This window comes from Trichomycterus rosablanca, chromosome 22, assembly GCF_030014385.1.
Source record: "Trichomycterus rosablanca isolate fTriRos1 chromosome 22, fTriRos1.hap1, whole genome shotgun sequence".
Taxonomy (NCBI): domain Eukaryota; kingdom Metazoa; phylum Chordata; class Actinopteri; order Siluriformes; family Trichomycteridae; genus Trichomycterus; species Trichomycterus rosablanca.
The window spans coordinates 4,325,001-4,350,726 of NC_086009.1; the positions used below are offsets into that span (position 1 = coordinate 4,325,001).

General features: G+C 39.1%; 1 protein-coding gene across 1 annotated transcript in view; it reads right to left on the reverse strand.

Moving 5' to 3' along the window:
• Positions 1-17,573, reverse strand: part of znf385c (zinc finger protein 385C) — a 32,151-nt gene extending 14,578 nt beyond the window's left edge. Inside the window, exon 1 of the mRNA XM_063019027.1 lies at positions 17,462-17,573. Coding sequence (XP_062875097.1) covers positions 17,462-17,471 — 10 coding nt within the window. The 5' untranslated portion in view covers positions 17,472-17,573. The remainder of the gene's footprint in view (positions 1-17,461) is intronic.
• Between the last annotated feature and the right edge of the window lie 8,153 nt (positions 17,574-25,726).

Sequence of the window (25,726 nt, forward strand, 5' to 3'; positions counted from 1 at the left end):
ATTTCACCGGTGAGGCTCCCCCACTTCTGCACAGGTGCCTCGGTCTGCTAACCAAGGTCCCTGCACAGCGTGTGAAGACCCCACCCACTTATTCCACCCTTTTCCCACCCAGCAGACTCGGTGGCCAATTTTGTTTGCTACAGGCACTGCCAATTGTGCCCGCTAGATGGCACCCCAGTAGTTTTTCTAATGTAATACAATGTTTTTTAGATTTCTTAGTATTTGGTATGTTCATATTTATAACAGGTGAACACTGGCTGCAAATACATTAACTAACACAAGCTGTAACGAATTTCACCAGTACCCAGTGATATCCTGATCATGATCAGATAAATAAACAGCACCTTAATTATATTATAAGTCTGTGCTGATGCCACTATTACTGTTTCAGCTGTGCTGCCTTTCACACACGTTTTGTTTGTTTGTTTGTATCTCTTTGTGTTTTTGTCTGACACTCTCACTCTCTCTTGCTCACTCTCTCCCACTCTCTCTCTCTCTGGTGATGACAGCATCCTCTCGCAGCCTGATTTCATGCCTGACTTAGCACAGCCTGACCTGCTATCAGAAAATAGGACACACACACACACACACGCTCTCACACACACGTGCACCCGTAAAACTGCGATTTGGTTCCATGATGCAGTTCTGTTAGCTTTAGGAAAACCAACAAACTGGCCTAGACCTTTTATTTTATAAAGATGAGAAGCACCTATACAAATGAATGAAATCATAAGAAATCACAGAGGTACAGAAGGACTCCTGTGCCCCAGGCCCGACTGTAAAACTGGCATAATGTATAATCATGCTGAGCATCATTTAAATCAGGAAAATTCATTTCAAATGAGCTGATGATGTTCAGAGTAACAGACATGGAGCCTAAGGGTGATTTGTTATTTGGCCACAAAAGCAGCTATCATCCCAGGTTTATCTTTTATAGATACATTTCCATATTCCATCCGAATTACTACTGCTTTCCTGTGCAATGTGTTCCACTGCTTAAATAAAAATCAAGAGGTATTTTACATATTCACTGTACAATTTAATCTCTAATGAAACACCATAGATTAACATGATATTGATTCATTTATTTATTAGGATTTTTTTTTCCCTTTTTCTCCCCCTTTAGCGCATCCAATTGTTCAATTTGCATCGTGCTTCCTCTCTGTCTATGCCGAACCCTGCCCTGACCAAGGAGATCGAAGCTAACCCATATCCCCTCCGAAACATGAGCAGCAGCCAGATGCATTTTTGCCACCCACACATTGATGAGTTTGGTGCCACCTAGCGTTGCATGTGGAGAGACACACCCTAAGGGCGACACACCCTCTTCCTCATCTCTTGTGCAGGTGCCTCTAATCAGCCGGCAGAGGTCGTAATCGCATTCTGACAGAGAGAGACCCACATCCGGTTCTTTGTCCCACCCCTCAACTGAGCAACTGGCCAATCGTTGCCCTCAGCTTCGAACCGGTGAAGCAGAGCTGGATTCGATACCACATACTCAGAATCCAGCCCTGGTTGCAGCGTGTCTTTTTACTGCTGCGCCACCTGAGTGGCCATTTATTTTTATGTTTTACACTCTTTGGTTACATTCATGACAGGGCAGGTAATTACTGGTTACACAAGATTCATCAATAATGAAACACATGAAAAACAAACTTATCAGACCGGGTCACAAACATATAACTTTAAATAAAATACATTTGTCTATTTTTAAACTATATTAAATCTGGGGCGGCACTGTGGCTCGGTGGGTAGCACTCTCGCCTCACAGCAAGAAGTTCCTGGGCTCGATCCCCAGATGGTCCTTTCTGTGTGAACTTTGCATGTTCTCCCCCACGTCTGCACTGGAGCTCCGGTTTCCTCCGACAGTCCAAAGACGTGCAAGTGGGGTGAATTGGAGATACAAAATTGTCCATGACTGTGTTTGACATTAAAGACTTGAACTGATAACTTGTGTAACCAGTAACTACCTGTCCTGTCAGGAATGTAACCAAAGTGTGTAAAACATGACATGAACATTGAATCTGTTTACTATTCAATAGTTCATCACTATTCAAAAAAGCACTGCAACCCTTTCTGTGTATGAGAAGTTAACGACTTAAGAATCGTTTCCTGTTTATCATGCATGGTGCAGGTTGTGGTGCACACTGGCAATCAGATGCATCCGTAGTGAGATTGTACAAGATCCAGAAGCCACTGCGCAAATGCAAAAACAGCAGCAGTGCTCTGCAGCAGAGATGCAGTGTGGCGCTCATTCAAGCCCTAAAGATCTGAAGCAGTGGGATATCAGAGTGGTGCAAGCACTGAGGCAGGTGATGAACGGCTCGATTAAACGATAAGATCTGAGGCCAGAGCGGCGGGTCCGAGCTGAAATGAGCTCTGCAGTTATTCAGTGAATGATGGATTCGCTCAGAGCTGTGGGTACGGAGCTAGCACTGAGATATGGTTATGACAAAACAGTGGGCCGACTCACACAGCAAACAAAGTGGCAAAAGTGGCAATTCAGAATAACAAGTAACATACAAACACACACACACACACACACACACACAACCCATTGCCCTCAGCAATCAGGTTGTCTGTCTTATAGTTTATTCAATAATAGCACATCAGCACAACTGATAAATACAATCACATAGATCAGAATCAATCTCTCTGACTGTGTGTGTGTGTGTGTGAGGGAGTGAGAGAGAAAGACACTAAGGCAGGGAGTGAGAAAAAGAGAGACAGACAGATAGAACAAAAGGAGGGAGAGAGACTATCAAAACCACTGGTGCAAAGCGGGCAACCCATCTGCCACAAGGGAACAATAAAACCTGCGGTGCTGCGGTGTGTGTGTGTGTGTGTGTGTGTGTGTGTAACACCCTGAGGTTATACAGTGATAAATGACTGAGTTTCCTCTAGGGAGATGGGCACATGAGAGTGTGTGTTTGGATTGGAACACGACCACTAACATCTAAAAGATAAAGAGAATTCAGTCTGTATAAACATCTGATTAAACCCAAACACTTCATTATCACCAAGTACCACTACAGATCAACACTGACCCTCACACACACATATACATCCATCCACCCCCCCCCCCCCCCCCCCCCCCCAACACACACACACACACACACACACACACACACACACAGAGAGTTGATGGTTGAACTGAGACTGGAGTTGGGAATTTCACTCAGCAACATAGTTTAACTTGGTAGAATTCAGCTGTATCAGTGCTCAGGAACACGTTAATACAGAAATGTGTTGAATAACGCAACGTATTCAATAATTTCATTTTCAGCATTTTGCAGAAGCTTTCATCCAAAGCCACAATCTAAGCAATTGAGGGTTAAGGGCCTTGTTTAAGGGCCCAACAGTGGCAACCTGGCAGTGGTGGGGCTTAAACCAGCAACCTTTCCATGACTAGTCCAGTAACTTAATCACTATGCTTCAACTGCCCAGGTTGTCTGTATCAAGCATAAAGTGTATGTGAAATAAAGCACCCCTACCATTAGATGATTTCAATTTCTGTTAGAATTTAAGTGCACTTTGATTAGGAGTCTAACAGAGAAACTATAACTCAAATGACTTTTATAACAAATTAATTAAATATTTTAAATTGTAACCACAGAAACTCTTCCACACTGAAATGATATAATGGGATTTTATTAATGTATTATTAATATCATGCAAATTATAAACTGAAAAACTTATAGGCACTAAATATAGGCACTCCTGAAAAACAAGAACAAAAAAGGCTGCAAAAAGCATTCTTTATTTCTTATCATTTTGATTTGTATTCAAATGTTAAAACTACCCTTTCTAAAAAGTATAATAATTTATAAACCGTAAATCTGGGGCATAAATACGAGGAGACACACAGGCCAATTTCTCGTACTGACAGATTACTTTGGGAAAGACCTGAGAATACAGCAACAATGTGATCCAAAAGGTTTCTAAGCTGCACAAATCGAAAAATAAAATTGAATTATACAGGACATTTATCAGAGCAATAACTTATTTATTAGGATTTTAACATCATGTTTTACACTTTGGTTACATTCATGACAGAACAGAGTTACTCATTACACAAGATTCATCAGTTCACAAGTTTAATGTCAAACACAGTCATGGACAATTTTGTATCTCCAATTCACCTCACTTGTACGTCTTTGGACACGCAGACACGGGGAGAACATGCAAACATCACACAGAAAGGACCAAGACCGCCCCAACTGGGGTTCGAACCCAGGACTTTCTTGCGGTGAGGCAACAGTGCTACCCACTGAGCCACCGTGTTGCCTAGAGCAATAATAAAGAAGTTTAAAGCAATGGGAATCTGTCCGAAGAATCTGACAGAAAGTATAAGTGTGTCTACATTGATCGTACACACATTAAGGAGGATAGTTCAAGTGGCCAAAAATTCTATTTAAAATTCTATTGTTTGTTTATTAGGATTTTAACGTCATGTTTTACACTTTGGTTACATTCATGACAGAACTGGTAGTTATTCATTACACAAGATTCATCAGTTCACAAGTTTATATTGAACACAGTCCTGGACAATTTTTGCATCTCCAATTCACCCCACTTGCACGTCTTTGAACTGTGAGAGGAAACCGGAGCACCCGGAGGAAACCCACACAGACACGCGGAGAACATGCAAACTCCACACAGAAAGGACCCGGACCGCCCCACCAACAGGTTTTCTACTGTACTTAATACAAGACCTGAATACAAACATGCTTGTATATGCAGCTTTAGTAAGCACATTTTTCCCTGTTCTGTTTATTTCTGCAGCAGTTCATGAAGGATTTGTAAAAGGCTTTTCTCGATCAGACTCCCTATACGAGTGCAGTGCAGATAACGTTTGGCAGCACCAGTGAGTAACTGATTTAAATAAGCCTCATGTGTCATGCTGAATAATGTCGGCCTGGTAAAGGCATTAATCTACACAAGTGCATCTGCACAACTTCATTAACGTTCCCAATCCAGCCATCAAGCGCTCTAAACGCTCCCCTGAGCCAACTGTGGTCTCTAGACCTATTAGCTTTGTCAGCTAAGCTCCGGGAACCAACGGACAACACACACACAAGCACGCTGTTTTCATTTTTGTCTACTCATGTATGTTGGCATGTAAATGACTGAATAAATCAAACAAAACAAAAGGCTCTGAGAAGTGGCCACATATTTTTATTGTAATTATTATTAAGTCGATTCTGACTACTGGAGACCGTATGGTTTCTCCAAAACATCCGGTCTTCTGTTTGGGTCTTTAGGCTCTTAATGGCTCATTCATTGTGCCTCTAATTGTATCCATCCATCTTGTTGCTGGCCGTCCTCTTCCTCATTTACCCTCAAGTCTTCCAAGCAGAACTGTCTTGCAATAAACTGGTTCTTTGCATAATGTGTCCAAAAATAAGAGAGCTTCCGTGAAATTCGTTTTTCTTTTTTGGTCACATGGTCAAAGACTTTTGAAAGTACCTTGGGAAAGCAAAGTTCAAAGCCATTATTATTCTTCCTGTCCTGCTTTTTCTGTCTAGCTTCCACATTCAAAAAAGACCTTCAATCATATTTATTCAAAGCTTAGTTCTGGTCAGGGAGGAGGTGGAAAATACTGGGCACAAGGCAGAAAAACAACCTGGACAAGGTGTCAAAGCATTACAGGGTGATAAACACTTTACTCACATTTACTCACCCACACACACATATGGAATGTTTAGAGCAGCCTACTGCATGTTATCAGGTGGACAGGTGTGGGGGCGAGCTGGCAGGTGGGAGGGGTGGGTTGTGCAGATCGAAGAAAATAGAAAAGCAAAGAATTAAAAAAAAAAAAACCTGATTGAAAATCAAGCATTTGTGTCTGCAACACTCACAAATAGACACTGATTTTCTTTGTCATTAAGTGACCCAATATAATATAAGATCTGTTTTGTTGAAATGGTGTTCATTGTTGGTGAAATGGTGTTCAAGTCTTGTTGGGCACTCTCTCTCCGTTTCTCTCTTTTTTGCAATATGGCTATGGGTTGTGAAGTTAAAGGGCCATGCTGTGTTTTACTGTCAGAATGTGTGTAGCTAATACATTATGCATGGCTTACTTGCACAAAACTCACAAGGACAACATCGGGCATTGGGGAACGAGACACGGGCGCATATGCACACACACACACACACACACACACACACACACACACACACACACACACACACACACACACACATGTACCAACAGTCAGGGTGATGTAGGGGTTTCACCTTCAGGCAGTAGATGTAGGCAGACAAAGCAAATCAGAGGCAATAGAACCCTCGCTCATGATGAAATGAGCTGGGAGCAAGTGAGCAAGAGAGAGAGAGAGAGATCGAGCGAGAGAGAGAGTGAGAGATTTCCTCTCACCTCATTTACTTTCCTTTATCCCAGCTGAATCTCAGAGGAAATGTTTTCCATTTAAGGTTAAGTGAAATGACTTTACTGGTCACAGATACCTTACATCACTGTCTTACACAAAGTCTTAGTCTGTTACTAACTAACTCCATAATTCCACTAACTTTTCATCTTGTGTTTTATGGATGATAAATTAAAGGTGAAACTCTGTGACATTTTATTCATTTTACTTTAGGAGCACAAATGTATACGTGTACACCTTATGCATGTGTGAATGTGTATCTACTCTCACTGTTATTTGTCCATGTTGTGAAGAATACAGCTCAAAATTGTTCTGTTCGGTCAGGTGCGTTAATCAGAAACTTGGATTTTCTGTGGCGTATAAACACTAATAATTACAACTTATTCTCCATTTTCTCTGTATATAAGTGTTATAAAAAATTAGATTTCATGCTGACTAATGTTTCCTGAATATCAGTTTTATGCTGCTTGTGCATTAAATCCTTACTCATGTAGTTGCTTGAGATGTGACTAGGAGTCTAAAGTACAGAGATAAGCATGTCTTTAGTTAAGCTGTTGTAAGCAGATATGACACAACAGTTAGCACAGAATGGAGGTTCCAAAGTCCAACACCCAATGTGATATGACTAGAGCAGTATAAAGGGAGGGCCACAGTTCTGTTCCTAGTTCTTTAACTATTCCACTGCTGTAAGAACCCACGATCGTGCCCTAAATTCTTCCAATCCAGTCAACTGTAAACTCTGTTTTCATTTCATCATTTATCATCTCACCTCACCTCATTTTTCCATGACAAAACCAAGAAGCTTTGAATGAGTAAAGCAAGCAAAATTTTAAGAATAAATATGCATTATATTGATTAAATAAACATTATTAGAAAATAATAAAGATGTGTACTTTATTTTCTGTTATGCCAATATATTATGCAAAGCTGGACAGAACATCAGAAATGTGTAACTGAGTCACGGTTTGAGACGTTGTTCAGAACGAATTTGTCCACTTTGATGATGTTCGTCTTCAAAAAAAAGTCCAGAATAAATACCAGATTCAGACAGCTTGGAATAATTTACTTGTCCACATGGGTTCAAATTCAACTGTGGCTCATGTAAATGCTCTCATGACAGCATTACTGCTAATAAGATTTCTTTGCAGTAACAGTGTGGCTCATTTTTTGCAGGGAAAAGTAGCTGGCAAAACAGGATGAGTCTAAAACGAAGCTCAATGGACGCCGTTGTCACCTTCCCTGCAGCAAAAAGTTGTTTTGGCAAGCAATTCTAGGCAGGAGAAAGTATTTTTGTTGCGCTAGTTTAAACCGGTCACACACTTTCTCTAATGTGTCTCCTGGGCTCTGTCACCCCAGTGCAAGCATAGCTACAACAGCAAAGAAGCAGTTATAACAATGATGAGCAAACAGGATGAAACAGCCAAAAATACTCACTTATGTCTGACTCAGAGCAACAAAACTTTACTGAAAAAATCTATGAAACGTTTTGGTTGGTCCTGTAAATGTGTTTTATCTATATTACACGTCTGAAACCCACATATATTAAACCTCATATATTACAACATTGAGGAGAAATCGCAATGATTATGATTTAAGCCATTTAATGCAATACATACAATGTTCTCTAGAATAAAAAGTCAATTTATAGTTGAAGTTGAAAACCTATATAAATCCGTAAGGGAAAGCTAAGTTATGGCAATCTTTAAGATTTTAGTCATTGTTTTGTTCTTTTTGTTAGTAAAGAATTAAAACTGACTTACTTCTTTGTGGGTTCTCGGAAAATCTGACCAAACTGCTGGGTCAACACATACAGCACACCTAATATTTGCTTATGTTCACCTCAGCTTCTTTTCCACATCATGTATCAGCTGCTTTTAATATCTGTCAACACACTTTTATCCTCTCTCTGGTTGACCTGCAGAGTTGTTTTGGTCTTTGTTGACCAGCCAATGTTGATTTTGTTAACTTTTCACATCAGCAAATTGGCAATGAAGAAACTATATAACTGTGGACAAATAAATCCTCCCACCTGTGAAATATAAGTGACATATGTTGCTAGGCAGAATTGGGCAAATATTCATGGTGCTGTAAGATGTAAGATGTAAGATGTAGAAGCACTTACCAGCACTTACAGAAAATAAATGGCAGATTATGCTTTGGTTTTGATAGAACTGATTACAGATAGACAATATACATTACATTGCAGCGCAGTTCTTTGCAATTAACTTCGCAAAGTTTTTTTTCTTAATCATTAACAAACACCTATAATATAAATATTTGTGATAGTAAGGACCTAAATGGTAAGTTTGTGAAGAAGCAGTGCTTTGAAAACCTTCAAGGCAATTAGCAGATGCTTTTACTCAAAGCAACCTACAGTTATGACCGAATACAATACGACTCAGAATTAAGCCAACAGTGACAACTAAGCAGTAGTGGGGATTGAACCGGCAGCCTTCCTATATCACTGGTCCAGTACCTTAGCCACAGAACTACCACTGACCCAAACATAAAAACATATAAAAAGCATTTAGCTTTATTAATAACCCAAACTTTCAGAAAACACAGCAGCACACTGAATGGCATTTGTTTGAAGTTAAACCATTCAGAGGAAAAATAATTAAAACAGGATTTAAATATTTCTGCTACTAGCACTTACAGTATGTGCACAGAATTCAGAACAGAATTCTTTTGGTGGACCGCTACCAGTGGTCATGAAATACTGAGGTAAACTAAGCTAAGGTAAGCCTGCAACAGTTTGTCATATAACATGAATCTCACTAATGGTGTTACTATTAACTAATACATTGTAATGTACGTACTGTTTAACCAGTAAGCAGTGTAAACTCAGCAGTTCTTCAACATGAGTGGTTTGCATGTCTCCAGCTGGTTTGGGTTGTTTTATCTATTTTATCAAAAATTTTACAACAACTATGCACTATATTCAGGCATCTTTAGACAAGCAGAGGAACTGACTATTGAACAGACAAGTAGATTGTTTATGCTAGCTTGAATCCTAGAAGTAACCACAAACCAGATGACATTCTTAGCTCAGGGGATGAGCTCTGTCAGAACATGAGTAGAAATAAAAGATTAAATAAATTTCCCCGGAATCACTGTGTGTAATGCAGTAACAAACCACAGACAGGACGGCAATCTATCACCGGGCTTCGGCCATCCCTCTCAGACACATAGCCAATCATGTCTGTATGTAGCCACCCTAGTGGCTAATAGCAACGCTGGGTGATTGAACCCTGGAGCTACCTGAGCGCCACTTTCTCACTTTCTTATTTAACATACTTATTTATTTTAGTGATTATATGACAGAGTAAAGGCGAGACAGAAAGAGAGCAAGAGAAAGAGAGAGAGACTGAAAGACTGCATTGATGGCCATTTCTCAGGCAGTGGTAGCCCTGCTGTGATTAGCATATGCTACACCCTCTCATCATTCTCAAACACTCCCACTCACCCATTCAACCACTCCATCACTCACTCACCAGTCTAATAGATGACAGGCCAATCAAACCTAAGCTGTCATTTTGTTTTAATGACTCGTTTTTGTTCTACACAAGCGCTTACACACAAACACACACACACACATATATACAGTACATATACACACATCTTTTACATCTAAAAAAAGTTTATATATATATATATATATATATATATATACTGTATATATATATATATATATATATATATATATATATATACTGTATATATATATATATATATATATACAGTGTATCACAAAAGTGAGTACACCCCTCACATTTCTGCAAATATTTCATTATATCTTTTCATGGGACAACACTATAGACATGAAACTTGGATATAACTTAGAGTAGTCAGTGTACAGCTTGTATAGCAGTGTAGATTTACTGTCTTCTGAAAATAACTCAACACACAGCCATTAATGTCTAAATGGCTGGCAACATAAGTGAGTACACCCCACAGTGAACATGTCCAAATTGTGCCCAAATGTGTCGTTGTCCCTCCCTGGTGTCATGTGTCAAGGTCCCAGGTGTAAATGGGGAGCAGGGCTGTTAAATTTGGTGTTTTGGGTACAATTCTCTCATGCTGGCCACTGGATATTCAACATGGCACCTCATGGCAAAGAACTCTCTGAGGATGTGAGAAATAGAATTGTTGCTCTCCACAAAGATGGCCTGGGCTATAAGAAGATTGCTAACACCCTGAAACTGAGCTACAGCATGGTGGCCAAGGTCATACAGCGGTTTTCCAGGACAGGTTCCACTCGGAACAGGCTTCGCCAGGGTCGACCAAAGAAGTTGAGTCCACGTGTTCGGCGTCATATCCAGAGGTTGGCTTTAAAAAATAGACACATGAGTGCTGCCAGCATTGCTGCAGAGGTTGAAGACGTGGGAGGTCAGCCTGTCAGTGCTCAGACCATACGCCGCACACTGCATCAACTCGGTCTGCATGGTCGTCATCCCAGAAGGAAGCTGACGCACAAGAAAGCCCGCAAACAGTTTGCTGAAGACAAGCAGTCCAAGAACATGGATTACTGGAATGCCCTGTGGTCTGACGAGACCAAGATAAACTTGTTTGGCTCAGATGGTGTCCAGCATGTGTGGCGGCGCCCTGGTGAGAAGTACCAAGACAACTGTATCTTGCCTACAGTCAAGCATGGTGGTGGTAGCATCATGGTCTTGGGCTGCATGAGTGTTGCCGGCACTGGGGAGCTGCAGTTCATTGAGGGAAACATGAATTCCAACATGTACTGTGACATTCTGAAACAGAGCATGATCCTCTCCCTTCGAAAACTGGGCCTCATGGCAGTTTTCCAACAGGATAACGACCCCAAACACAACCTCCAAGATGACAACTGCCTTGCTGAGGAAGCTGAAGGTAAAGGTGATGGACTAAACCCAATTGAGCACCTGTGGCGCATCCTCAAGTGGAAGGTGGAGGAGTTCAAGGTGTCTAACATCCACCAGCTCCGTGATGTCATCTTGGAGGAGTGGAAGAGGATTCCAGTAGCAACCTGTGCAGCTCTGGTGAATTCCATGCCCAGGAGGGTTAAGGCAGTGCTGGATAATAATGGTGGTCACACAAAATATTGACACTTTGGGCACAATTTGGACATGTTCACTGTGGGGTGTACTCACTTATGTTGCCAGCCATTTAGACATTAATGGCTGTGTGTTGAGTTATTTTCATAAGACAGTAAATCTACACTGCTATACAAGTTGTACACTGACTACTCTAAGTTATATCCAAGTTTCATGTCTATAGTGTTGTCCCATGAAAAGATATAATGAAATATTTGCAGAAATGTGAGGGGTGTACTCACTTTTGTGATACACTGTACATATAAATAATCATATTATATTATTATCTCTAACAAATAATACTGATGCTTTTGTACCTACACAGCGTGGTATAATCTAAACCTATTTTTCTAGAAAACAGGCCTATACCTTATACAGTGAAGTAAAACAAATATTCAGCACCCCCTTTAATGTGCTCAAAAGGTATGAACCAGAACATTAAGAGCATCACCTAAAATGTCAATGGCAATGCCTATGTTGTAACAATAATGCATGTCACGGTCAGCAATGTACTAAATGTTGTGCTGAGGGCAGTTCCTCATAGTTCACGTGTCGGATGCTGAAGACATGGGCATCATAAAGACCTGAATAACTTTGATATGGTCCAAATCATTATGGCCAGACAACTGGGTTGAAGTATCTCTGAAACAGTTTACAGCTGTTTTTATTATCCACCGACATAATGAACAAGCCAGGAACTACCAACAAGGTGTTGGGAGGCCAAGGGACATAAAGGTTATGGCACCTGGTACAGAAAAACAGAAGGGCTACTGCTGCTAATTACAGATCATTTTAATACTGGTGATGAGATGAATGTGTCACTACACACATTGCATCAAACCTTCTGTGTATAAGAAGCCCATGTGATCCCCTGTGGGTTGTCAAAATCACCTTTAATGGGCACAGGCATCAGAACCAGACATCAAAGCAAAGGAAGAAAATAGACTTGTTTGATGAATCCTGGTTTCTTCAAGATGACTGGACGGCCAGGTTTGTGTGCATCATTTACCAGTGGAAGAAATGACACCAAGATTCACTGTAGGATGATCCACGTTGCAACATACAGAAGTTTAAGAACCTGTTGTACTGAACTGAACTGAGCTTGTATTGTTCTGGTACCAGATATCACAGGAAACCTTCAGATGTTTTGTGGAGTCCATGTCTCGGTGGATTAAAGCTGTTTTGACTGCATGTTAGGTGTAGGGTCCTAAGGCAAGCTCAATTCACTGATTAAAGGCTCGGGAAGTGTTTGTGCAAGGGTACAAGAAGTAGGAGGAATTCAACATTAATGAACATCACCATCTCATTATTTTTACAGCACATTTACCACATTTACTTCACTGTGCTGCTCTCAGGACAAACAGAAAAACAAACTCAACACATTCCTGCTCATATAAAAGATTTTTAAAAATGAACATGATCATTATTAAAACTGGTTTTGATCTGAATGAAACATAATGACTGTAAATGGGGTAGATTTATCTAGACGCAGTGACCTTGAATCATGACCCCCCCCAGTTGCTCCTCCTCCTCCTTCATCCTCTAGTCTAGAAATAACCTCTTTCGTCATCTCAATCTTCAGTGACTCGTCACATCTCACAAACCACAATAAAATCTTCTCACCCACAAATCCACATGCACCCAGACACACACACAACACATGCAGCCATGCACCCATACGCATGCGCATTATCTCCCCAAAACAGGTTTCCACTGCACCATGGCTGCACCGATTCACTTGAACACAATCTTCCAAGGCACAGTGTGGGCCAATGCAGTCCTGCCCACAGCTTTTATTTGCATTAGAACATTCGAGAGCAGATTTGGACTGCTGTTTATGGTTTTAATATCATTTATGTCTACATCACAGAGCAGGAAAAGCCAGGCATGTAAAAAGCTATGTGTATGATGTCAGGTTACCTTAAAAACGAAAGCCCTTGAAAAAGATACAAGAACTTAGTTTATTATGGCATTAAAACAATATTTGATAAATGACAATAACAAACATGAGTACCTTTTATTCTTGTATCTATAATATACTATTGTCAAATGTTGTGACCTTGCCAGATTTATGCATTGGTCATAATCATGATTAAGAGGAAAAGGCATCAACAGTATGTTTTTTGTTTAATGGCAGTGGCAGTTCTGCAGTCAGTGGTGCTACAGCATAAATGGATAACATTTTTAAATCATTATATTTCTGCAGAAGTTATTAGATGCTTTTTCTTCTTAAAGTAAGATATGACTAAGAACTGCTAAAACTGCGCAAGTCTGGAAAGACCCCAGCAGAGTAACAATTAATGTCAAGAAAAGGTAACATAGAATTTAAGAATTAAAATAAAAAAAAGAGGGAAACGTTTGTAAATTGTCAAATGCTACAAATTACAACTATATATATATATATATACATATATATATATACAGTATATTATAAATATTAGTATTATTAAATACGATTGGTGTAGAAAGCACCTGCGTAAAACCCCTTTGTTCCCACAGAGTGGAAATGTAACTTCTACATGTGCACCACATTAAAAAGGTTCACCTAAAAAAGGGCATGTTATTAAAACCCTAAATTGTGTTTTTACAAAAAAAAATATTTATTTTTATGCAGTATTTAACACTGAGCTTTCGGTGTCGAATAAATGAGGAAACATAAAGTAGGTTTTAACAATAAATCAGACACGCTGCTAATAATATACTGCGGGGTTTTATTCTGCATTCATTTAGTAAAGCATAAAAAATACTCAAAGCATAATAATAATAATAATAATAATAATAATTCCCGCAATAATAATTCAGCATCGAAAAACTAAAAAAAAAACCACAAAAATGCACATATAGTCTATATATTATTATAAGCATTTAGGCTATTTAAAACCACATATAAACGAATGAAAACTACGCCTTATATTTAAAAAATATATCCAATTATTTTTCAAATTTCTGATTTTCTGATTTTGAAAACGACTGAAACTAAAATGCGGCTATTTAAAAAATGAAATCATTTTAGTTTTAAATAAATGTTGTGAATAATAATTCTCAGTGTGAACACCATGCTGTAAACATGAATAAACCTGCAGAATAAATGATGCTGTTTGTATTGATGAAGCATTTTCTGCAGGACTGAAGGATCAATCTGTTATAATGTGTAATTTTGCGCTTGGCTGCTTAAAAGCTGCGCAGCGCCATTCAACCCGCAGCGGCAAATCAAAGTGCACCAAGCACACAGCTGTACTAAAACATCTGTACTGCAGAACCCTGGACTAAAACTGCACTGAACAGTCCGAATAATCCAGCTTCTGAACTAACTAGTAATATTAGTCATAATTAGTATAGTTTAGATTAGTGTTAATACTAAGCAGCAACGTAGTAACAAAAAATACTAAATCCGGGATCATTAGTGCTGAGTTGTGCGGGTTTAACACGGTTAACAACGTGTGTTTTAGTGGCAATATTTAGTACAGATGTGGGGTATCAGTGCTGTTTAATGCAGGTTTAATAAAGTGTTTTTAATACACTTGTGTTAGTACAGGTACTGGTGCTGCAGGTGTAATAATATTTTAAGTACAGATGTTGGGGTGCTATATAGGTTAATAGTGCTGTTTAGTGCCCCACAATAAATGCATATTAATATTATTATACCTGCAATAATGTTCAATAGGCACAGTGCCAAATTCAACAATACACTACACGACCAAACACAAAAAATAAATAAATACAATTATTGGCTCATCATTCATCATTCATCATGGCTCATCTTCACTTCTTTTTTTCTATAACGGAGTCGCTGATGCGCATTTAAATTTGCGGCCTTTTACAGAAAACCTCCAAACCCATTTTAGCTTCAAGCTCGAATAAAAAAATTCCCTGAATTTAAGCTTATTTAATTTTAATGCGCACAAACTCGGTTAAATACAAATTCAACTCGATGCAGCAGAGAAAATTTTAACCCGTGAATAAAAAAACAGAGAAAAATAGACTGGATGAAAAAGAGATAAACAGCAAGATAAAAAATACAATAAAATTAAAGCAAAAATAAGGAGGCACGTAGAAAAGTATAGAACGAAATAATAAAAGCCCAAAGAGTAAATACATATAAGAAATAAGAAAATATATTTTTAGCTAAGCATTTACACACATTTTTAAATCAGACCGCATCTGTCCTCAACAGTGCGCATTTCATGTATGATACATAATGCCTATAATGCATTATATAATAGATCTATATTATACTGAAGTGCAGGGTTAAGAGCCACTGCAGTAGATAAATGCACATTCTGAAGGAGTGGTGCCAAAGCAGCCCCAGATTTGGTTCCCAAAGAACCTTTTGATCAACGAACCTTCACCAATTTTATCATGGTGCCACATTCTTCTACTGCATTGTCCTATAAAAGAACCTCACCTGACAGCACTTTAACTCAACATCAGAATCCATTCAGAAACTTTTTGTTGCCTCTGTTACAATTATTACATCAATGCACAATCACAATTACTTCAGCAAATCGTGATGATTTGAAATGACAATAAATATTCGTCAGGTTCAACAATTCTACACGTTACACTAACAAACACCAGGTTTAATTGATGGCTTTATTAATACAGTATAATTACATTCCTGCTATCACTTGATTGTCTGTGCATTTAATTTACAAACTATTTAACATTATTTCCGTTTTAAAACTGTTGTGTTTCAGCTACTCCAGATTCTAAAGAGCATCGTAATGTTGTGTAACGTCTCTGTAGATTTTAATTCAAGTTATTATTTATATTTAATGGCAAGAAATAATCTGTTACTGCAGTACATTATAGTACAATATAATAAAATTGGCGTTTTAAACGCAAAAAAGGAAAGAAAACGAAATCATTCATCACAGTTAGTATGATAATCACCAGCTAGAATTCCATCATTGTGACTGGCCTGATTTGGCTTTGATAGTTTTAAAATAAAGCAGCATTTTATATCCACAAGGTCAAAGTGACAGTAAATCCTTATCACTGATACATTCGGTCCTGAGAAAGAGCTAAACACATGCCCCTCGACACAGGCACCCATGCACACATGCACAGATTTTGTTCCATGTGGAATGCCATTCCTATGCACCCAGGCGCGTTGTCCGGTGCTCGGCTAAAATAACACACCTTTCTTCACCTCTTTCTCTCTCTTTCGTTCCCACTGCCCCTCAGTGCCAGTCCCCTTGTGTGGCTCCTGCAGCAGATGTGATAAGGGAATTGTGCAAATGGAAATGCCTCTAAAGCAAACGTTACAGCTCCAACTCATCATCTGCTCTCATTAAATGATTAAAATAAAAAGTCCAGCGATGTAGGTACACTCTACACACAACACAACCTAATGCCCTCTGAATGACAACGAATTGCCAGTCTGTTGGCACACAGATGGCACACGGTCTTACAATTAGCCTTGCATGACCAAAATACAGAGATACAGACAGATACAGACAAAACAGCTTTGCTAAAAGAAGAGACAAGGTCAAGCACAATGCTGGGCTATTTTTAAGTCTGTGGTTGTACATTTTAAAAAAATATTCAGCACTGGTGCTGTTTTAGAAATGCAGCATTTGCATCTGTGTTAAGGTTAATGTAAGGTTTTAAAATGTTTTTATTAAAGCAACTGCAATAAGATGCATCAGAATTTCGGAATGGGAAAATCAGACCCTCCTACTTGTCCTTGAAGGTGCCAGAGAAGGTTCTTTGAAAGATCCGACAGAAGAACCTTTTTGAATGATTTTCTCAGTAACACCAACAAACTGTTTTACACACAATTCTTCATAAAATGTTTGGTGGAAAATTGTTCCCAAGTTTTTTTGTGAACAGTTCTTCAATTGCACCTTTCTAATGAACCTTTTCTGGCACCTGTGTTTGAATACTAAAGCATACATGCAAAATCCTGGATTAATAAACACACTAGCACTATAACATACACATACGTACACATGGATCCACATCAGGAGAACATTGACCAGCTTTAAGACTTACCGATCAGCATGTTTGTGGAGCTTCAAATATTTAAATCAGTCCAAGTTTTTTTCCCCCAAGCAAATCAGAGTGAAGAAAAAAAGGTACAAAACCACTTGTTCCAGTCAGTCCGTTAACCGTTTCTTATCCTGTGAGTGACGTGGGCTCTTGTGGACTGCCGCAAAGGAACGCCACATAAGCTCGGCACTGACGAGTGCACTGCTCCACTCATCCACGCCGACAAGCAGGGACAGAAAGAGAGAGGAGGGGTGAAATCATCAGCCTCCCTTTTTTGCCCCTGTCCCCCTCTCTCCATCTTTCTGCCTTTTAACCCAAATGAACAGCACAGATGGGAAAATTAGCTGGTTTTATTTTCTCCTTTCACGCTGCTTGATTTCGACTAAATAAGCGTGTGTGTGTGTGTGTGTGTGTGTGTGTGTGCACGCACATACACATGCCTGTGATGTGTGTGAGGACTGGTGGGGGTAATAACAGCAAGGTAAAAGGGGTCAAATCTGGCAGCCACTGCTACATTAGCATTCCTTTTTTTCAAAAAGGCAAGATAAGTGGATGAATTAAAGTGAAGGAACATCCAGTCCTAAAAGCACAAATGTCACTCTTCATCTTTTTGGGTTTTTTTTGCCTTCTTATTTCTGTTCTTTCTTCTGATTTTTCCAATCTCTATGTCCCCTTCAGCCATTGTGTGTAGTGCAGATGTGCTGGAACAGATAATCCTCAGCACCATGGTAATTATATTCCTTTCAGCTCTCCCAGCCCATATTATCAGAAACATCGTTCAATTCCAATGAACATGTGCAACGGAATTGCTATTCCTGTAGCTCTCACGGTACTAATTTTGATGACAATAATAATAAAAAAAAAATCAATAAACTATTTGGTTTAAATAACAAAAAAAGAATACTGAAATTGTACGCTGCTATGAAAGGTCAATTTGTCATTTTTCCCACCAACCATCTCTTGTCTATGCTTATTTCACAATCCTATATCAACAATGCTTTAAGCCTTGGCTAGCAAAAGCCTGTTTCACACAGCGCTAAAACAGAGCTAATCAGCGCTGACATCTTAAGCTCTCGAGTTTCAATCTCAGCTCTGCTATAAGCCCGTCGGGCGCCTACACAGACACGATTGTTGGCTATGTGTCTGTAGGGGAGAGACGACGGCTAAAAGAGGATCCCTCTTCACTGGTGTAAGTGCGGCCTCTGCTGACGGAGGGGCGCGCGATAGACTCGGCTCTCCACGGGCGAGGGTGGGTGTGACAGCAGCGATGAGAGAAAAATAAATTCCAATTCCAATTGGCCAAATATATAAATTCCAATATACCAAAACAATGGTGTTTTAACTAGGCAGGCCAAAAAGGATATGCAAATAATTGTATTTTTTTGTATTATTTACATTTCCCGATAAAAACAAACACAAAAAAACGTGTAATGTAAAAGATGTCTATAGAAATGACTACAGACAGACTCTAGCTAAATGTACAGCCTTGTCAGTGTTATCAACTGCAGAGTTTACACAGGTTTGTTACACATCAAACCCAATCATCTGTACACACAGCTTAAGGTACACTTGCTTTAGGTTTACTTTATGCATGTGTGTGTGTGTGTGTGTGTGTGTGTGTGAGAGAGAGTGTTTGCACTCATGCAGCCTGAAGCTCTGGACACTGACACATTAGCAATGACAGCTGTGTCCTACTCCTGCCAAAACTTCTCAAGACCCACACACACACACACACACACACACACACACACACACACACACACAAACACACACACACACACACTCGCATACATAGACACACACACATATACATACATACATACACACCCACACACGCTCGCAGACAGAGACATACAGACAGACACACACTAACAGACCACATACACAGACACACACACACATACATACACACACCCACACATGCTCACAGAGACAGAGACACACACACACACACACATACACACATACACACAGACGCACACTCATACACACACACACAGACACACACACCAGCTACAGTACATTTAATAAGATCATAAAAATATGATATTGCTAGTTGACAGCAGAGGCTGCAGAAGTGTAGGTGACCCCATAAAGATCGAAGAACTAGAAAAGTAGTGAGAGCAGAATAGCACTACAATATATATAATATATAATTTATATAATTAACCTTTTATGTATCAATCATTATTATGCTTTTCATACATTCATATTTCTTTCTTAATGCAGATATTTTCAAAAAAGAGCATCTTTATTAAAGCTCCTTAACCAAGAGCTTTCTCAGATTCAGTTCAGCTTAATAATACCAAATCTTATTACAGCTGTAAGGTCTAATTACCCTTAATTACCAACTAGTTTTTCAAAACCATTAAAAATGAACTTTACACATTGAGGTGGAGACAGGAAAACAACACAAAAACAAAATCTCATATGATGTTTGGTGGGTGGTTTAAAGCCTGTGGGTTAATTTATTTACTTTTTGTTAGGATTTAATGAACAACTTAAAACAACCCTTGGCTTTTCAGGATAGGTCAATTCCAAAAATATACTGGGGATTGAAAAAAATGAAGAGAAGGAGCTTCATGACTTCTGCTGGTTGCACAACACCCCTGGTCAAGATCGGCCATAGGCTAGCCAATCCCTCCCCTCCTACGACACGGATGAACCCACTGGCTACATCTTAACACCGGACAGTGGCGAATTCTTACAGACAGGTTTAGTGCATCCTAAGGAGCATGCTACTCTCGCTGTATTCTTCTGATGGTCTTGCTGGAGCTTTGATCAATCAGTAGGAGTCACTGTTGCAGCTTAACAGTGTCATCTCCCATTCAGCTCTTTATCTCAGACATGGCCAGTTGCATCTACAATTCATGTTAAAATGATCAAATTTATTTATTGATTATTATTATATAAACTTGTATGGCTAATTTTATCGACAAATAGAATGAGTTGATACATTTTAGTTACAGAAAAAAAACATTAAAATTCATGTAACTGTAGCTCAGTAAATCGCTCCACCTATAATTTCTCCTTAAAACTTCTACTATGTATGTAAATATTCCTCTTCATCTACACCTTCATTGTTCACTGGCACGTGCGACATATGATGGACACGTGGGGCCGCTGGTACTTTGCCCCAGCAGTGGCATTAAGGGTCTATTAGAGCAGCAGTAAACAGCAGAGAGGAAGCGTTTATGTCTGCATCAAAACCTTGGCAGCAATTTGGCAGGAATCTTTTCAGGTGGAAATTTAGTTTAATGGAAAGTCCTGCCAATCAGTCGTGTCATTCAGCATCAGGCTTTGCATTATTTGCACTTTATGAATCCCATTTCAAACTCTCTCTCTCTCTCTCTCTCTCTCTCTCTCTCTCTCTCTCTCTCTGTATAACTTATCAGACTTTTACAGACTGGTATAGACACACTACCGATCAAAATCCTTCTTTAAGAGCAGATTCTAGATTATAAATATGAACTGCTCAATTAGAAATAAATTGAATGTATTTACAATAAATAATTTTTACTGCTAGATCTACAATGTTAGGTTCAGTCTGTAAAATGAATATCTATTTTTATGGAGTGCTAGTATTAACAGAATAAATTTAACTGTAACTGTGTAGCTACATTGACTACACTGCTCTCATATAAATCTAACAAAGAAGGTCAAAAACCAAACATGACTCGGATAATTAAAGATTTGATTACTGACTGGAGAATTTAGTATGATTTTCATTTTTCTCCACCTTTCAAATAAGGGCTAAAGTAAACCAGGCATGCAAAAGCCACAATATGAAACACACACACACACACTTTTTTTTTTTCTGGGCAGCATCTGTTTGGTCTGATAAAGGGATTAGAACATCTATTTCCCCCCAAACACTATTAAGACTCGTCAGAGTTCAGAGCCAGACTGGGACAGTAAAAAGAAAGAAAAGAAGAAAAGAAAAATTAAAGGTCTGAAATTGATTTGAAATTTTTGGGAGAGAAAGTGTGTGTGTGTGTGTGGGTGTGTGTGTGGGTGTGTGTGTGTGTGTGTGTGTGTGTGTAAGGCCAGATTTTCCTGCTTCATGCCTAAATGAGAAAGCTGATTAAAAGCTAATTACACGCTACAGATATGACCCGAGGCGAAGCCCACTCACCAATGCAAGTGTCCTGTAATCTCCTTCAAACACACACACACACAAACACACTGCATAAAGGTTACGAAAAAATGTGATCTGGTTAATATGCTCAATTTTACAATTAATCACGTGGTATAATTATAGTATGAACCAATCACACACACATGAACACACAATAAAGGTTATAAAAATGTATCTCACACTCAACAACAACTTTAAATAATAGATTTTATGATTCTAGATTTGACTGTTGGATAACTTTTGCCTCTCTGACCATCCTCCTCACTCTGCATAATGGTAACATAGATTTGTCTTTTCTACAAGTGATTAATATTAAATATTCATGTCTTATTTATTTTCCTGAAAGAAAATTGACCTCAATAAGTGAATATTTGTTAGTAGTTATGAAGCTGACTGTACACACCCACACTTGCACATACACACATGTGCACACTGTTTATCTTTCCCCCTTACATCCCCAATTTAAAGCCCTTGCAGTTACACAAGACATCCGGAGAAGAGCTGCTTATTATAGAAGTCATTCACCTAATGATACCCATGATGCACTGGTCTGAACTGGCGGTTAAGGACAGAGGGACACAGAGAAAGACAAAGAGAGACAGAATGATAAAGAGACAAAGGGAGATTATTGAAAGAGAGGGGTGAGTGTATCTCACCAGACCATACCGGCAATAAGTGTCGACACAGCAGAGATGATTCAACACACACACACACACACACACACACACACCCACACACACACACACACACACACACACACAAACATAAAACATACTAATCAAAATTCTACATAGAGTGAGTCTGTGTGTAACAAGCTAAATTCAGTTCACACACCTCTTGTGTGTGTGTGTGTGTGTGTGTGTGTGTGTTACAGTAGAGAGTTTGAGGACACAAGCCTGCAGGAATTAACAGAAGGTGAGCAGAGATAAGGCTGCTAGTCCGGCGTGTGTGTTTGTGTGTGTGTGTGTGTGTGTGTGTGTGTGTGTGTGTGTGTGTGTGTGTGTGTATAAACGGACTGCCCAGCCATTCTTTTTTGCTTTATAATGAAAGCAGAAGAGATAAAGAAGCACAAGCACACACCTCTTATCTCTCATATACATACATATGCATCCAAATCAGTTCCAGCAGGATGATTTAGATGAATTAGAGGTGGACAGTATGGACTCTTCTAGGACAGAATATGTAAAGAGTTGCACAGAACTGCAGAACTGCAGCTGTTCTAGAAGCAAAAGGAAATTAGTATGGTGATAATGTTCAAAATAAAATAGGGGAAGCAAAAAAGGGGGCCTGTACCACTAGGCTACAAATGCCCTTTTACCTTTTGTGTATAAGAAAGAATAATACAAAGTTTGTTTGTTTATTAGGATTTTAACATCATGTTTTACACTTTGGTTACATTCACGACAGGAACGGTTGTTACTCATTACACAAGGTTTATCAGTTCACAAGATTATATCAAACACAGTCATGGACAATTTAGTGTCTCCAATTCACCTCACTTGCATGTCTTTGGACTGTGGGAGCAAACCGGAGCACCCGGAGGAAACCCACGCAGACACGGGGAGAACATGCAAACTCCACACAGAAAGGACCCGGACCATACCACCTGGGGATTGAACCCAGGACCTTCTTGCCGTGAGGACCCACTTAGCTACCATGCCACCCAATAATACAAAGAAAGATGTTCTTTTTTGTATTTTAAAGAAAACAATACTCAGAGTTCAGAAATTAATACTGGGTCAAATGACCCTCATCACAGCTTCCATGTGTCTCGACTTGCTCTCCACCAGAATTTTACATTGTTGTTGAATGTTTCCTACCCTTCGCTTGATGAACTGTACCCACCGCAACCCAAAATATTGCTTTTGACCCCATATAAAGCAGTAATAAAACAGATAATGAAAGAGTGAATGTTAGCTGTATTGTAAAGTAAAAAAACAAAACATGAAACACCAAGCACAATGAATGTGGATCATTTATTACATTTATAATGTCCAATGTTTGAGGTAGAAGGGTTGTGTGTGTTACTCTGCTCAATCTAAATATAGCACAAATATAGTGCTAGAGTTTAATAAAGGCTAGAAAATGAGAGGCCGCACAGAAATGGGAGTAAGAGAAAAAGAAACAGAAATGTCCAGGTGTATTCTCGTCTGTGTGATGTCTGAGCGAGCCTGTAGTGCAGTGTTAATGCTCGCGGTGCTGCTGTTTACTCATGGGGAGGGCTGCCTGCTTTAATTTAACTCCAATCATGATGTCTTACAGCAGCCAAAAGGGCTAATCAATGATCTTTTGTGTCCTTTGGTGGATGTAATGCGTGCAATCACACACACACACACTCACACATCCACTTTAACAGCCAGTCAGGAGCCTGGTTTTTTTAGGGGGGCGTCGCCGTGCCAAGCGTTTCCGTGGTGAGCATGTTCTGTTGCTATGTAATTATGGTCCATTCGTATGATAGCTTGCACCTGAAGTGGGTCTGACTGCTGGGCACGCTGTCTGTGTATGTGTGTGTCTCTAAGTGTCAGAATATAAAGTAACCAAGCCATTTGCTCATGTGTTCTGTATCGAGGGATGGGAATAAATGCAGGCGTGAATATTTTACTGATTCATTTGTATTCTGCATGCAGTAAAACTGATAATTATGATGCTTTAGTGTAACTGTGTGTTTGAATGTGTGTGTTAGCAATGCTAGACCAGTGAAATTCCAGAAGGCCACTGTAAGTAATCAAGCAGACTGAATTCATTATATTTACTGAAGCTTATAAATACTGGAAGCATTTAATACTTATTGTAAAAGCTTTAATCATGGGTTCTGTGATTATAAATCTTTGCAACAAACCAGTAGAACGTTTATGCATGCATCATGTTTCTGTTATCGTATCTCTGTTGTATCCTGATTAAGATCAGTTCAGCATATTTGCCCCTTTTCTATTGCACAGTGACAATTCTGTGATGGCTTTTGCCACAGATGCTGAAAGCAAATATGTTTAAAACTGCTTTAAGCTGGATTGCAGTTGGGCTTTAAATACAGCTCTTGTACTCTCTCACCCCAGAGGCAAATCTCTGACGATTACATTTGACCAATAAACGATCTGCATTTTTTCTCGCTTTACCCAGTACACATTTGGTCCCTGGTCAACAAGAATTATTAAATTTAGCACAGGTACTTGTGTACACTATGGTTTACCTGACCATAAACTCTTAAAATCTTTTTATGGTTTTAAAGTGTCTTGGGTGCATTTACACACCTTTTGTAAATGGATAATTAGTATATGAACATAATCCCGAAACTCAAAATGTGTAAAATGGCCAGCTGTAAACATAGTCTTGATATTACTTTATAGTGTTTACACTTTGTAATTATAGTGTTATTACAAATTCATTACTTAGTCACAATATATAAAATCAGACCAGATATTTCTGAATCATTTCATAAGACAGACTGTAAGATATCATGCACACTCTGCGTCGTTGTCAGATTATACAATAAGATTCTTTAATGATAGACCAGCAAATACACCGACATGTATCAACGCTTACTGGACTCAAAATAGTGATGCAAAACAGAAACAAGCCCTCTGTGTACTGTTGCCCTGTTACACTTCGATAAAACATGATTTAAAAAACCAAAAAAGGAAGTTTGAATTCATTTGTGGTTGATTACAAGAGAATAACTTGGAATAGTTTAATCCTCTGTCACACCCCTACGGTGACTCCAAAGATTGTGGGTTTTTTTGGGCACTGTGAGCCTGAATAGTTTGATGATATAAGAAATTCTGGGTTTGTAGATTCTCAAAGTACACGATAAACTGTATTATACAAGATACAAACACTTGTCACTGTGATGGTCCCCTTTAAGGTAAGGTGTTTTGTGTCTTTACTCAATAATTTGGGGACCCCCTTGATGTACTCATTAGCAGGCCATGTACACATAGAGCTGGTCAAAACTATTTCTACAAGAAGTGTTTCCAAGCAGGATCAACAGCAACTGGTTCGCAAACAAAAAGGAAATGCCCTCCTACCTGTTTTTCCGTTTTTCACATGTTTCAGTCTCTTCTGGTGTGTTTTGCCGTTGTAGTGTATCTGTGCTTGTGCAGTGGAGTTAAGCTGAATGTTACACACTTCACAGA